Raw genomic sequence first — 13941 nt, forward strand, 5'->3', positions numbered from 1 at the left:
AATAACTAGTTAGGTGGCTCATGCATTTGCATGGCTAGATTTAATTTATTTATGTGTTTTACTTATATTATATTATCGAGTCCGACATGTACACGTACGTACGTATAGCGGTATAGTAGCTAATTAGCCGATCGATCAATTAAGTCCTCGAACTACCGTAGGTATGTACACGCGGACGTAAGTTAAAATATTTATATTTCTCCTACCTATCCATCTGCGCCGTTAAAATCTATTCGTACTAGAATCTAGCTGTCGATTTTTTTTCTTTTTTCCGATTAATCTACATCGTTATAATCTAGATCCATCATGATCTAACGGTTTATATTTTTTCTTTTCTCCGATTAACATGTTAATTTCTAGCCTCCCAGAATGAACATGGAGCTTTTTTTTTTGTTGTCTTTATATTATAATAATAGATACTGTTAATTAATTATTTAAAAAGAGAGGGAGTAGTAGGAATTAGCGAAGCAAGCTAGCTGCAGTCTGCAGGGTCGTATGGGTGGGCGGAGTAAATTTAACAAACAAACAAACAAACAAACCATAAAATTAAAAAAGCTGCCCTACCCTACGTTGCATATTTGCATTGGCCTTGAATAAAGCCACAGCGTGATGCAGCTTAGGACAACCCAAAAGGAAGTGTGCCGAATGAGATCAATCCAGGAGCAGTCCATACCCCAAAAGTTTTTTTTGCAGGTTCATACCCCAAAAGTTGGACTCCAATAGCCAACAGGCCCGCTGCCTTTTCCATGCACATCCATTCCTTCTTGCATTCTCACTACCTTTTGACTGTCACTTAAGAGCGGTGCAAAGGAACGGCCAACCCATCTTAATTTTTTTAATGCTTATAAACCAAATATTAAATTTAAAGTCTATTCTCCTATCGAGTTTATTTTTCAATTTTAACTTCTAGATCGTTAAAAAACACACATATACAATTTTTATCTATAAATTATTTTTTATTTGTAAATATGTTGTTTGACTTTTATTTGTCTACCTCCTCTACCTTATCGCCTGAGCGAGGCTATCATATTTTGATGATAACCACGTAAACTACGAAAAAAAATGTGTAAGAAATATTTTTAATACAAAAATATTTGAATTTGATGCGGTTACTACATTTAACTATTGCAGAAATATTGATAGTATTCTACTATCATCATCAATAAAAAGTTATCTTAATGGTTGATTTACGAGTTCTATTTGTAATAGAAAAAAATATTCATTCTACTATCAGTAGCCAGTGGTCCAGGAGTAGATTAACTATTGCATAAATCAATTAGTGGTGATCCATTGCATTAATTAACGATTAAGCACATACTTACATGCATCGTCCACCAAAACATATTTGTTCACGAGGGGTGGCGAAGTACTGCTGCAGCTAGCTAGCGCATGCGCGCGCAAAAACAAATTTGAAACATCCTCACCCCGACTCTCCGAGTGTGTATATATCGGAGCTAGCTAGTACATTAGTGGTGGCCGGGGGATGCGCAAAAAGTGATCGAGGGTCGAGACGTTTCCAGATCATCGAGCAGTAAAGCAAAGCAAAGCAAAGTAGACGGCCGGAGAAAGCAAAGCAAAGCAAAGCAAATTAAAGCAAGTAGCTCGAGATCTCATCTCGATCGATATATGGAGTACACAAGCTAGCAAGCTAGAAATGAATATGAAGCTGGATCGATCGGTAGTAGCTAGCTAGCTGAATTCGATTCGATCGGTGCCGGTGCCGGTGCCGGTGGTAGATCATCGGACGATGTATAGCCGGCGGCGGGCGTGGCCGCCGGCCGCAGGAGAGCGGCATCTGAGCAACACGCTGGTCGGGCTCCTCAACCTCATCACGCTTGTCGCCTCCGTCCCCATCATCGGCGCAGGCCTCTGGCTGCAGGCTCACGCCGGCTCCTCGCCCTGCGGCTCCGTGCTGCAGGCTCCGCTCCTCGCCATCGGCTTCGTCACCCTCCTCGTCTCCCTGGCTGGCTTCCTCGGCTCCTGCTATCATGTCCCCTCCGCGCTCTGGCTCTACCTCGCCGCGCTGCTGCTCCTCGTGCTGGCCCTGCTCGGGATCACCGTCTTCGGCCTGGCCGTCACCGCGGGAGGCGGCGGCACTCAGGTTCCCGGCAGGCCCTACCGTGAGTTCCGCCTCTCCGACTACTCGCCGTGGCTGCAGCGCCACGTGCAGGCGGAGCGGTACTGGCGACCGGCGCTGGCCTGCGTGCTGGGTGCCAGGGCGTGCGACCGCGTCGCCGCCTGGACGCCCCTCGACTACCTCAGCCATGACCTCACGCCCATACAGTCCGGCTGCTGCAAACCGCCGACGTCGTGCACCTACGGCCAGCAGGAGGCCCAGCAGCAGGAGCCGGACTGCTACCGGTGGAGCAACTCCCCCGGCGTGTTGTGCTATGGCTGCGACTCCTGCAAGGCGGGCGTCCTGGAGCAGCTGCGTCGCCATTGGCACAACATCACCATCCTCAACGTCGTCCTCCTCCTGCTTCTCATCGCCGTCTATTCCTGCGCCTGCTGCGCCTTCCGTAACGCCGCCACCGCCATGCCCGCCTCCAAGATCTTCCATCTCCATCCGCGCTGGTACCTCTCTCTGCAATCTATGCAATTCATGCTGATACTTTTGACTCATTCCCTTCATTCATCTGGTGCAGGTCAAGGTGGTGGCATGGACGAAGCTAGACAATACACCGTACTAGCTAGCTAGCTAGTCAAAGGATATTTTAGCTATAGCTTAATTACCTATGCCTGCAGCAGACTACGTACCTACTTAGATTAGCTAGGGACCCTGTTAATTATTAGTAGTTCTCAGTGTCTCAGCAAGTAAATTTGTTCATGAGGATATACACCTGCTTTTTTGGTTGAGAGAAACATGCATAATTTTTTATGTTTCTGTTGTGTTCAGAGAGTTTTGCTCTAATGATCAAATGTTTGAAAATTTTAATTTCATCAATCAAATCCGATCACTGCTGAATGATAATCTAAAGGCATGCACGTACGCAAGTCAAAAATCTCTTATGCGCCCTCCCCGTCCTGACCGCTATGCATTACGCGCGTGTTTGACAGAGAACAAAAATCAAACGTTTGATCAATAGCAAAAGGGATATTTTTTAATAGAAGTACGATCTCTTTTTTAAGTAGGTGATCAATTATTTTTAATCATAATTCTCCCGTATAGTATGTAATATAAAAAAATATATGAGCAATTTTACAGTCCAACAAAAAGTAACAAAAAGTACCTCGAGACACCGGTACCTTGTGGTACCAAATCATTTCTGATCGTTAAATCTAACAGTACATATCTTACTTAGCTAGATCTAACGGTGAGAAATGATTTGGTACCTCGAGGTACCGGTACCTCGAGGTATCTTTTGTTGGACCAAAGTAAATCTCAAAATATATATCATTTATTTAGTAACTTTGTGCTTATACTAAGTCATTTTTTAAGTATGATCAATTTTAAAAAATATATCAATATTTTCAAGACAAAATAAATATAACAACATTTCACTCCAATCTTCCACTATAATCAATAATTGATATCAATAGAGTCTTCTATAGACATCTAAAGTTATATCATAATAGCAAGACAATTATCAAGTTACCCACTTGAGATCATCGACATCAACCGTAACCCACTAACAAGAAATATAACTAAAACAAACATAAAAAAATGCAGGTTTTGCTCTATTCAGGTAGCAGCTAAGATCTCACAAATCATACAAGTAAAATATACAAAACTCGTCGGAAATAAATGTCTATGAGTCCCTTTTAAGATAATAGAAAATTAACCCAATTGGACACCATTTAACCCTTCAAATTGACAATCTATTACAAGTTGCACATGCTGGAACTGTAGTCACTCAAGTCCAATGCTCTTCTCAACCAATCCTCGCATCAACCAACCAAATTAAAGTGTTGATATAGGATGAATCATATGTGATGCAAAGTTATTGCTCTGTTTTTAAATGAGATTTATCGTCTTATATTTTATCAATTTATCAATTTTACTTTATTTTAATGTGTGACTTCAATATAAATATAAATATGCATGATATGATATGTATTGATTTCAGTTGTACTAGACTAACATCTACACACTATGTTTATTTTAAAGTTGTGTCCACCACTACACCCCTTCTTCGCTTCCACGCTGTAGCGTCGCTCAACCGTTTGCCAATCATACTTCGGCCGTGTTCTTTGGAGGAGAGGGTAAGTTAACTTACTCGGCGTGTAAAACGTAGTAATAGATTAGTACATATTAATTATTAAAAAATATAAAATATATTAAATGATTTTTAAACAACTTTTCTATAAAAAAATTTTGCAAAAAATACCCCGTTTAGCAGTTCGAAAAATGTGCGTGCGGAAAGATATCTTACCGGCTCCCATGAACGTGGCCTTCCTTTGTTTTCTCAACTTCCTTCTCTTTCTTTCCGTTGCAACACATAGTCATTCTCTATAGTGTGAGTTTGAGATTTCAAAACATCAGAAAACCCAAATAGCATGAAGTGAGGCAGGGAATACAAAGGTGGATTAGGGAGGGGGATTTCTAGTTAGCCTACACCCCTATATTTTTGGCCTATGCTTATATTTATAAGCCAAAATTTAAATTTTTAACCTTAAATTTGGAGTTGATTTTGAGTTTTTTTAATAGTCTATTTTATAGTCTTGGCTTTTAGGTCACTAGGAACATGTATATAAAATTTCTTCATGAATTATTTTTATTTATAAATAGACAGTTTTGCTTATTCATGACATAAGTCAAATGATGGGCATCGGAGTCCATCGATGCATTTTTGAATGTAAACAACCAATAATATCATCTACAACATATGTTTCATAATAAAAACTAGACTTGCTTATATTTCAGGATGAAGTGAGTATTACACCATGGAATGGAGGGAGTAGTATATATATTAGTATATGTTTTCTTAGTTTTTAAAAAATATACTACGTAACAAGCTTGTCATTAGTAATCAGTCATGCTATATGTACAATCCAATTGTACTATCTACATACGATTGAAACATTGTAGTTATTTATTAGATAAAGGGGATCAGTTAAGTGATACTGCAGCCGTTGATCGATTGGATCGTACGTAAGTTAGGTGGTTGAGTCGTGCACGTAGCAAAGTAATTACAGCTAGAACAAGCATGCATACGGGAGTAGTGTTTTACGAATACGCTTGCGGTGAGCGAAGGCGTATTTCCTGTGTTGTCTCGAACGAGGGTTGACGGCAGAGAAAATAGAGGCCACGCGTCATGTGGTGATTGGTCCTGGTTACGTGTCCCGTTTCCGTCCGACCGTGGCGAAAAAGAGAGAAGGCTACAAAAACGGATTCAAGATCTGCCTGAATTTTTGTATTTATTTTTGTTTTAGTTTTGGTAGCAGAGAAGTGAAGATCGGTGATGGCGCGGCCGTGGAGGTGGAGGGTGCTTCTTCTCCTTCACTGCCTCCTCCAATCCTCCCCCGTCTTCTTCGTCTCCGCGCAAGGTCCCCCCCCCCTTCTCCTTCTCTCTCCCCCCATCCCCACCTAGGCTATGTATGTATGTATGGTACTCAACCGCGCCCCGCTGTTCATCGATCGATCTGAGAATACCAGTAGCGCTGGACCGTTTACCATACTAGATGTTACTTGGATCTGCCACCCGAGCCTTTGAATCCCAATACATCATCACCTCCATACGTGCCTCTCGATTAATCCATTCCACCTAAATTTTACTATTACATTCTATCGAATTAATCTGTCCAAGGTCCTTCCTTCAGCCTTGAAGTAGGAATGTCATGGACTGTTTAGTTTCAGGAACTCTCTAGTATGAACTGCTCCATCATCGGACCACCCCATCCAAATTTTCTATTCCGTTAAGCACAATCACCAATGTACTAAGTTTCACTAACCTCATAAGCTGTTTTCCATTCCAATTAACACTTATCTGCAAACAAAGATGAACTAGGTATAGTGAAAACAAAATAGGTGTTTCTATTATTCTTCCTAGTAGTAGCCTAAATCATAATATCCTTCTTTCCCCAATTTTTCAGAAGGCCAAGATAATGATCCCTCTAATTTGTTCAAACGAGCATCAGAGATGATGAACCTAAGGAAATATGATGGAGCACTTGGTCTGCTAAATGCCGTGTTGGAGGTTGACCCAAATCATTCAGAAGCTTACAGGCAGCGTGCATCTGTGCTTCGCCACAAGTGCCGGTAAATTGTGCCTGTTACACTAGTTTTTAATTCATTTGTGTTTGATGTCACATCTATTTCTGCATTCAAAGTTAATGGCCAGAAAAATAGGTTTTTCCCTTTGCTAGAAAGCTGAAGTCCCATTTTATTTCCAAAAAGGGAAAAAGTTTGTTATTTTGGCCTTAGTTGCAAGAATTATTAATTTTGACTTCATAACAAGTAAGGAAAACTCAATTTCCAGTGCAGCATCAGTGCATCCATATCTGCAGGAGTTATACCATTAAAGAACTGTAAACCTAATATATGCCTACTTGTAACCTGATCAGTTTTACACAAATGTGCATGTCCCTTCCGGCTTTCCTTATCACTTACTTGTTTGAATGTGTTTTTCTGAAGTCTAGATACAAGGAAGCCGAGGGCAACTATAACAAATATCTGGAGCTAAAACCTGGAAGTTCTTCTGTGGAAAAGGAATTATCTCAATTGCTGCAGGCTCAAAATGCATTAGAGTCTGCTTATGGACAGTTTGAGTCTCAAGACTTCTCAAAAGTCCTGGAGTACATCAACAAAATTGTGCTTGTTTTTTCTTCAGATTGCTTAAAGGTATATTTCATCCGATAGTAGGAATCATAGGCAGCCAAAATATTTCATTTAATCTTGTCTCAGTAAGCTGCAGTACTGAAGGTTGATTTTTCAGGCGAAGCTTCTCAAGGCTAAAGCATTGCTAGCACTTAAAGACTACTCAAGTGTTATCTCAGAGACAGGATTTATTCTGAAGGAAGATGAAGATAACCTGGATGCCTTGTTGCTTCGTGGCCGAGCATACTATTACCTTGCTGATCATGATGTTGCATCCAGGTAAACATTTTAGGTTTGGACAAGTGTTTGCGCGTCTGTGCCTGCACATGTAAGTGCGGTACTAGATAACATTTCTTTAAATATTTCTACAGTGATGATAGCATTAATTGTTTAGGCACTATCAGAAAGGCCTTCGTCTAGACCCTGAACATTCAGAATTGAAGAAAGCATATTTTGGGTTGAAAAATCTTCTGAAGAAGACTAAGAGCGTGAGTATTTCTTTGTATCAATAAATTAGGAGTTTACTGCACCATAGTCGTATCATCAAATGGTTTGCATGCAGGCCGAAGATAATGCTGCGAAGGGTAAGCTACGTGTTTCTGCTGAGGACTACAAGGCAGCCCTAGCAATGGATCCAGATCATACTTCTTACAATGTTCATCTTTATCTTGGGTTATGTAAGACTTTGGTTAAACTTGGAAGAGGCAAAGAGGCTGTCAGCAGCTGTACAGAGGCACTCAACATAGATGGAGAACTTGTTGATGCATTAACACAGGTGACATTACTTGTTTGGCATGCACCGTCGTATGCATTAAAAAAAATAGAATGCAAACTAGAGGGTCAAAGTTCTTATTATTCAGTTTTAACACTTTCCTGAAAAAAGAGAAGGGAATTTCAGGTTGTTTAATTACCCTTCCATTAACGTTGAATCTTGGACTCTATCCAGACATAATAAATATGTGCTTGGGTTTTTGAGCGGATAAGTAATGCAAAAAATATAGTAATGTATATTTCTTTGGTAATGTTGCACCATGAGGCTAAGTTACGCACCAAACAATGCAATGAAATTAGTTGTTATAGCCAGAGTCTTGCTATTCTTTTACTTCATCTGCTTGTTGTATGTTATCCTTCTATGCACTGCAGAGAGGTGAAGCTAAGCTTCTTACAGAAGACTGGGAAGGTGCAGTTCAGGATCTAAAAGAGGCTGCCCAGAAATCTCCCCAGGCAAGTTTTATGTGGATTTGTTTCTTTTTCCCTAGCCTCTTAGGCAATTAGGGACAAATATGCTTATATGTCAATTTGTTTGTCCTTTGAAAACGTGCATTTTGCTATTTCAGTTCCCATAAAATGATCTGCCTATGTGGCTATGCTTTGTGTTGAACACAATATTTTAGTGTAGTCCTGCTGCAATCAAATTATCATGAAACATGGTTCCAAATTGATGAAACATTTAATTTTAGTTGATTGCATTAATGATGTGCGAAAATGAACTTGTTTATCACTCCCTCAGTTCCTTTCTACTTGTCACCGTTGACCAATACTGTTACAACTTTGACCATGATTATTTTTTAAACAATTAGATTACAATGGATGAAAGTTTAATAGTTATGTTTAGTATGCAATACCCTATGATAAGATGATATCTATTTAAGTATTTACAAGACTTTTACCGAAAAGACGAATGGTGAAAAGTTGAATATGAATAGTGCTTGGTGACAAATCAAAAGGAACGGAGTAGTCTCCTCTTTTTGCAGCAAGGGGACTGTAGTGTTGCTGTATAAGTTTCTCCAGCACCTATGGATGCAGTGGATGATGCGGATAAAACTAGAATTTTGTGCAACTTTTGGTAGTGGTTTGCATATTAATGTTGATGACCTAATAATAATAAAGTAGGGCACCGAGGAGGAACTTGGTGTCAATGAAAGTTAATAAGAAGCAACAATATTCCTTCAGGATTTGGAAAGGTGAGCGCTCTCAGTATTTCAAGCGTTGCCGTGTTGGAGGGCCCTGCTCAACTGCTGCTCCTGTCAATTGCATTGGCACAATTCTCAAATAATATTGATAACTCAAAATATTGCTCAGTTATTACAAATAGGAAGTTAACTTGTTGCATTCCTGTTTTTCTTTTTAACTTCTGGAATCAAATCCAAAGGTCATACACTTTTAGTGAAATATTTTATCAGTCTTCTCTCTACAAGCCTGGTCTCTTTATTTCTATATGAGATTTGCTATGATCCAACAAAAATTACCTCAAGGTATCCCGAGGTACCAAATCGTTTTTCACCATTGGATCTAGCTGAGTAGGATGTCACTGTTGGATTCAACGATCAGAAATGATTTGGTACCACGAGGTGCTTTTTGTTACTTTTTGTTGGACTGAAGCAAATCTCTTTCTATATATGTCTTTAAATAAATGTGACAATGGTTGAACTGTTCATGCTCAGGACATGGGAATCCGAGAAGCACTAATGAGAGCTGAAAAACAGCTTAAGTTGAGCAAAAGAAAAGACTGGTACAAGATTCTTGGCATTTCAAAGACGGCATCTGCTGCAGAGATCAAGCGTGCCTACAAGAAGTTGGCACTGCAGTGGCATCCAGATAAAAATGTAGATAACCGAGAAGAGGCTGAAAACATGTTTCGAGAAATTGCCGCAGCTTATGAGGTACGATTATTCATGCCCTGGTTCCTTTATGGTCCGTACTAGGCTACTATGGATAGAAATGAGATGAAGTGCACTGCAGCATTTCGTTGACAAATGTGTAATGCATATTCTAGACATCTTTTGTCCATCCAATACTAAAAGTATTCAAAGAACATAAATTCTGGTCACCCTTATTTACCGACAGGCATGTTTCTTTTGAAGTAGATCGACATGTTGCAGACGCAAGTCCTGGATGTTTTAACAATGGACAACCGGCAATTTGCAGGTTCTCGGGGACGAAGATAAACGTGTAAGATATGATCGAGGAGAGGATCTTGATGAGATGAATATGGGAGGAGGAGGAGGTGGTTTCAATCCTTTTGGAGGAGGTGGTCAGCAGTACTCATTCCATTTCGATGGTGGATTCCCAGGCGGAGGGGGTGGTTTTCCTGGAGGCTTTCAGTTCAACTTTGGATAGAATATCTCCCATCTACTATCAGTGAAGTGGAGTTGGAGTTCGTTTGTTTTAATTAGGAGTTATTAATGCTGAGAGAGAGCGAGAGGACAGGTATTGATTGTAGGCAGGGCGACCAACACCAACCGGGATGAGTATACAAGTGTTGTTTTAAGCACCATCAAATTTTCCTCAAGCTGTATTCTACCATACCTTGGGATTTTCTGACACATTTTATCCCATGGAAATAAACTGAGCCTTATGTATCTGTGGAGCCACTGTAACCATCCAAAACCGAAGGTCCCTGCTGTACTGTGATCGGATCGGAGTTGCCACCTAACAGAAGGAAAAGCCAACAAAATACCTTAATCTATCTATACTCATCGAAAAGGAGACACCATATTTGGCTTAGAGGTCGGAAATTATAACGTTAATCTAAGAAAATAAAAAAATATACACCATGGGATCATCAAATCTAGATTACATTATAATGGTGTAGATGGATTGTTATAGTTGTATGCATAATGCAATTGTATAGTAGAAATAGAGGTTAAGTGTTGTATGTAAAATCAGATATATGAATGGATAGGTGTATATGAAACCCAATGTTCGCTCTAGATCCTTGAGATTACCACGTTAATCTAAAAAAGGAAAATTATACAACATTGGGTCGTGAAATCTAGAGTATAATGGTGCAAATTGTTATTATAGTTGTATACAAACTACAATTGTATAGAAATAGATGTTAAGATTTGTACGTGAAATCAAAATCGACAGATGTAGAAATTAATAGTTGTATAGATTTGTTTGGCACAACTCTAGCTCTCAACTTCAACTATTATGCTAGATGATATAAATTTTATATTTTTTAATCAGAGTTAGTATAGCTACTCTAAAAAATAAACCACAGATGTGGAACTGATTTTTTTTTTCGATTACATAGATGCACTTCACTCACTCAAAAATTTTGAGACTTACTAATGTAATTACGTAAAACTGCCACTCACCTAACTGTAAAGCCTTAAAGGTATTATTGTCAATATATTCCCTAACCTATGTTTTAGGAGTTAACTGATTGATCTAGGCAGCTAGCCAAAAAAAAAATTGAGCTATAACAAGAGTTAGCTCACACTGTGGTGGAAGTGTGGAGCTAGAAGTTGAAAGTTTGGAGCTGTACTCAACGATACAACCCAAATCTATTTAGTTTCAAAAATACAATTGCAGGTAGAAGTTGTATATAAAATCTAAATCTAGAGAAATAGAAGCTAATTGTTGTATATGAAAACTAAAATTACTTTTTAAGAAAATATAATTATAGTATATATATATAAATAGAATCTAGGAGTTTTAAATTAAATATATTCTATCTTAATTATATATCTAGCTTCATAGCGGGATAATCGACCTGTGTTGTCTATTTGAGGAGTTTTTATTTATTGGATGATGATGATGATGATGATGATGATGAGAGTATACAGGGATTAAAATCAACAGCCTCTGAGAAAGAAAGAGAGGCATGCAACCCATCTGCTAACAAAGTTTTGGGCCGTGTTAATTTGGGCCGTTGGACTTGGTGTAGGCGGCGGCCATATGCATGAGTGAGTATGCCACCTCTTCCCTCACCATCTGTCGCAGGGCATTCACCACCATCAGCCGCCCGGTGCCCGCCGCCTGCGCCACCACAGCAGCAGATTCCCCGGGCAAGGATAGGCTAAGGCTCAGTGTTAGCGATGTCTCCGGGTCCGGGATGGCGGGGGGCTCGTCGCCGTCGTCCAGCACGTACTCTGGTCGCAACTGCAGCTGCAGGTTGGTGGTGGCGGTTGCTGAAGAGGCGGCTAATTTGGCTTGGCGGCGGAGGCACCTCCGGAGGTTGGAGTTCCAGTGGTTCTTGACAGAGTTGTCGGTGCGGCCGGGGAGGAGGCGCGCGATGGTGGCCCACTTGTTCCCGAGGCGGGCATGGGCGGCGGCGAGGAGGGCGTCCTCTTGCGGGGTGAAGGGGCGGTGGTGGACGGCGGGGCTGAGCTGGTTGCACCAGCGGAGGCGGCAGGACTTGCCGGAGCGTCCGGGGATGGCGGCGCTGATGAGGCTCCAGCGGTGGGGGCCGTGTTGGCCCACCAGCCTCGTCAGCAGTGCGTCCTCTTCGCTACTCCACGACCCCTTCTTCCTGCCCATGGAGTCGATCGATCTTCTTCTTCTTCTCTTTTGCCTCAATTGCCTAGCTAATTACTCCAATTAGAGTACTACATCTTCTGGAATAGTCCATATATACATACATATAGCTAGCTAGATCGATCGATCTAGGACTAGGAGCACGCATCATGCAGGGCAAAATTCAATCCTTCCATTAGCTAGCTAGCTATTCCAGTAAAGGTAATCTTATGACGCACGCATGCGTGCATACGTGGATGGGCAACTACACGATGCCTACTCCTGTCTTCTTCCTCCAGTACCGTGTCATATATATCCCTCATGCACCCTTAATAATACACTAATGCCACGGCAAACTTACGTACTCTCGATTGATCGTTTTGCCCGGCAGGTTGCCGCATGCAATGTATGTAGTTGAGATTTGAGAGATAACGACTACACGTCGTATTATACATATGCATACTCGTAATACGACACAAGGGTACTGAAAAGTATATGTTCCTTTAATTTGTTCTATATTCATATGCATGCATAACAGAAGATAGAGCGAGATTACAGCCTTCCCATGTATATATATATATATACTTTTGTCTGCATGTTGTAGTAAAGTAGACAGATTTTGTTCGTTGTGCTCTAACATTTCATTTCATTTCTTGTGTTGCTTGTGATCTATAACCAGAGTAAGTGAGATATTATGTAATACTAAGAAGAGATAACTTGAAGCAATTATGGCTTTAGTTTCCACGTTGTGGCCGTGGAGACCTGGGCTCGAATCCTAGCAGCCATGCCGGCGGCGGGGCGTAGCCAGGTGGGCATGTTACTACCCTAAATCGGCCATGATGCCCCCCTGAGTCCGTGCGGCTGGGCGACCGAGCACCCCTAAAAATCATAGGTCCCAACATTTATAAAATTATATATATATATATATATATATATATATATATATATATATATATATATATATATATATATATATATAAAACAGTTTACTTCTTCAAGATTTTATTCCACGAGAAAATAAAAGCCCGGTCAAAATTCTAAATTTTTTAAGCGGCATGAGAGTTTTTCCAATGCAACCATTGCATAAGCGCCATTAGTTTTTTAGTTTTGGTACTTGATATTAGACCTTTACTTATGGCTCTGAACTGGGTCTCGCCTCCCAACAACACGGCCTGGCCCAGTAGAAAGAGAAGCTAGGGTTTTCTGCCCCTTGCTGGCTTGATGCGCGCACGCGCTGAACCATCGAAGAAGCGGCGACGACGCCTTTCTTCATGCGGAATGGAGCGCTTCACCCGTCGCAGGTCACCCGCGCCGCCCTGTCGCCCTGCGGAATGCCCGACGTGTGCGGCTACGGCCAGCTGCTCACCGCCCACGGCTACGACCAGCCGCATGCCTGCCGTCCCCGTCGCCCCCCGTGACTGCGGCAGGGGCGGGCCCACCATAATTCCTGGGTATTTAGATACATACCGAAGATTTTGAGAATGAATATATATATATATAAGCGTGGATTCTAAACTCTCGAGGAACAGTTCCTCATCGGCTTCTCGTCTATTGCATGCTATCTAAATAGTTATAAAAAATATGAAAAATTTATGAAGATAGATTAATATGTGATATATAACTACACAAACATACAAGTTAAAATATAACTTCTACAATCCATAAAAAAAAACAAATTAAACTGAATAGTATACACATACTCACAATCATATATTTGTTATTTTTGATATGTATTGTAGACGTCATATTTTAACTTGCATGTTTGTGTAATGATATATTATATATTAATCTATCTTCATAAAATTTTTCATATTTTTTATGACTATTTAGATGACATGCAATATACGAGGGTATGTTTCTTAAAGAGATAATAGTCCCCCCCTCCACAAACACACTATATATAAAATAAAAAAGATAACACCAATTCAGCCCAAACAGAC

General features: G+C 40.5%; 3 protein-coding genes across 3 annotated transcripts; 2 read left to right on the forward strand and 1 right to left on the reverse strand.

Moving 5' to 3' along the window:
* The first annotated feature begins 1635 nt into the window (after positions 1-1635).
* LOC102706626 (tetraspanin-6-like) lies at positions 1636-2861 on the forward strand. The gene is made up of 2 exons (XM_006646686.2): positions 1636-2574; positions 2646-2861. Exons 1-2 carry the CDS (start codon positions 1748-1750, stop codon positions 2671-2673), a joined length of 855 nt encoding a protein of 284 aa, XP_006646749.1. The 5' UTR covers positions 1636-1747; the 3' UTR covers positions 2674-2861.
* Positions 2862-5354: 2493 nt separating this feature from the next.
* LOC102710829 (dnaJ protein P58IPK homolog B) lies at positions 5355-10119 on the forward strand. Its single transcript, XM_006645352.3, has 9 exons — positions 5355-5487; positions 6034-6199; positions 6580-6781; positions 6876-7036; positions 7152-7245; positions 7320-7532; positions 7901-7981; positions 9202-9420; positions 9686-10119. Exons 1-9 carry the CDS (start codon positions 5403-5405, stop codon positions 9875-9877), a joined length of 1413 nt encoding a protein of 470 aa, XP_006645415.1. The 5' UTR covers positions 5355-5402; the 3' UTR covers positions 9878-10119.
* Positions 10120-11404: 1285 nt separating this feature from the next.
* LOC102706908 (transcription factor MYB73-like) lies at positions 11405-12025 on the reverse strand. The gene has a single exon (XM_006646687.2). The coding sequence runs from the start codon at positions 12023-12025 to the stop codon at positions 11405-11407; it is 621 nt and encodes a 206-aa protein (XP_006646750.2).
* Between the last annotated feature and the right edge of the window lie 1916 nt (positions 12026-13941).

The sequence above is a fragment of the Oryza brachyantha genome, chromosome 1 (genome assembly GCF_000231095.2).
Source record: "Oryza brachyantha chromosome 1, ObraRS2, whole genome shotgun sequence".
Lineage (NCBI taxonomy): Eukaryota > Viridiplantae > Streptophyta > Magnoliopsida > Poales > Poaceae > Oryza > Oryza brachyantha.

Coding starts and splice junctions, on each gene's coding strand:
- LOC102706908 (XM_006646687.2), bottom strand. CDS start 12,025: ATGGGCAGGAAGAAGGGGTCGTGGAGTAGCGAAGAGGACGCACTGCTG.
- LOC102706626 (XM_006646686.2), top strand. CDS start 1,748: ATGTATAGCCGGCGGCGGGCGTGGCCGCCGGCCGCAGGAGAGCGGCAT. Junction 2,575..2,645: donor TTCCATCTCCATCCGCGCTG/GTACCTCTCTCT, acceptor CATCTGGTGCAG/GTCAAGGTGGTGGCATGGAC.
- LOC102710829 (XM_006645352.3), top strand. CDS start 5,403: ATGGCGCGGCCGTGGAGGTGGAGGGTGCTTCTTCTCCTTCACTGCCTC. Junction 7,037..7,151: donor GATCATGATGTTGCATCCAG/GTAAACATTTTA, acceptor TTAATTGTTTAG/GCACTATCAGAAAGGCCTTC. Junction 7,982..9,201: donor CTGCCCAGAAATCTCCCCAG/GCAAGTTTTATG, acceptor GTTCATGCTCAG/GACATGGGAATCCGAGAAGC.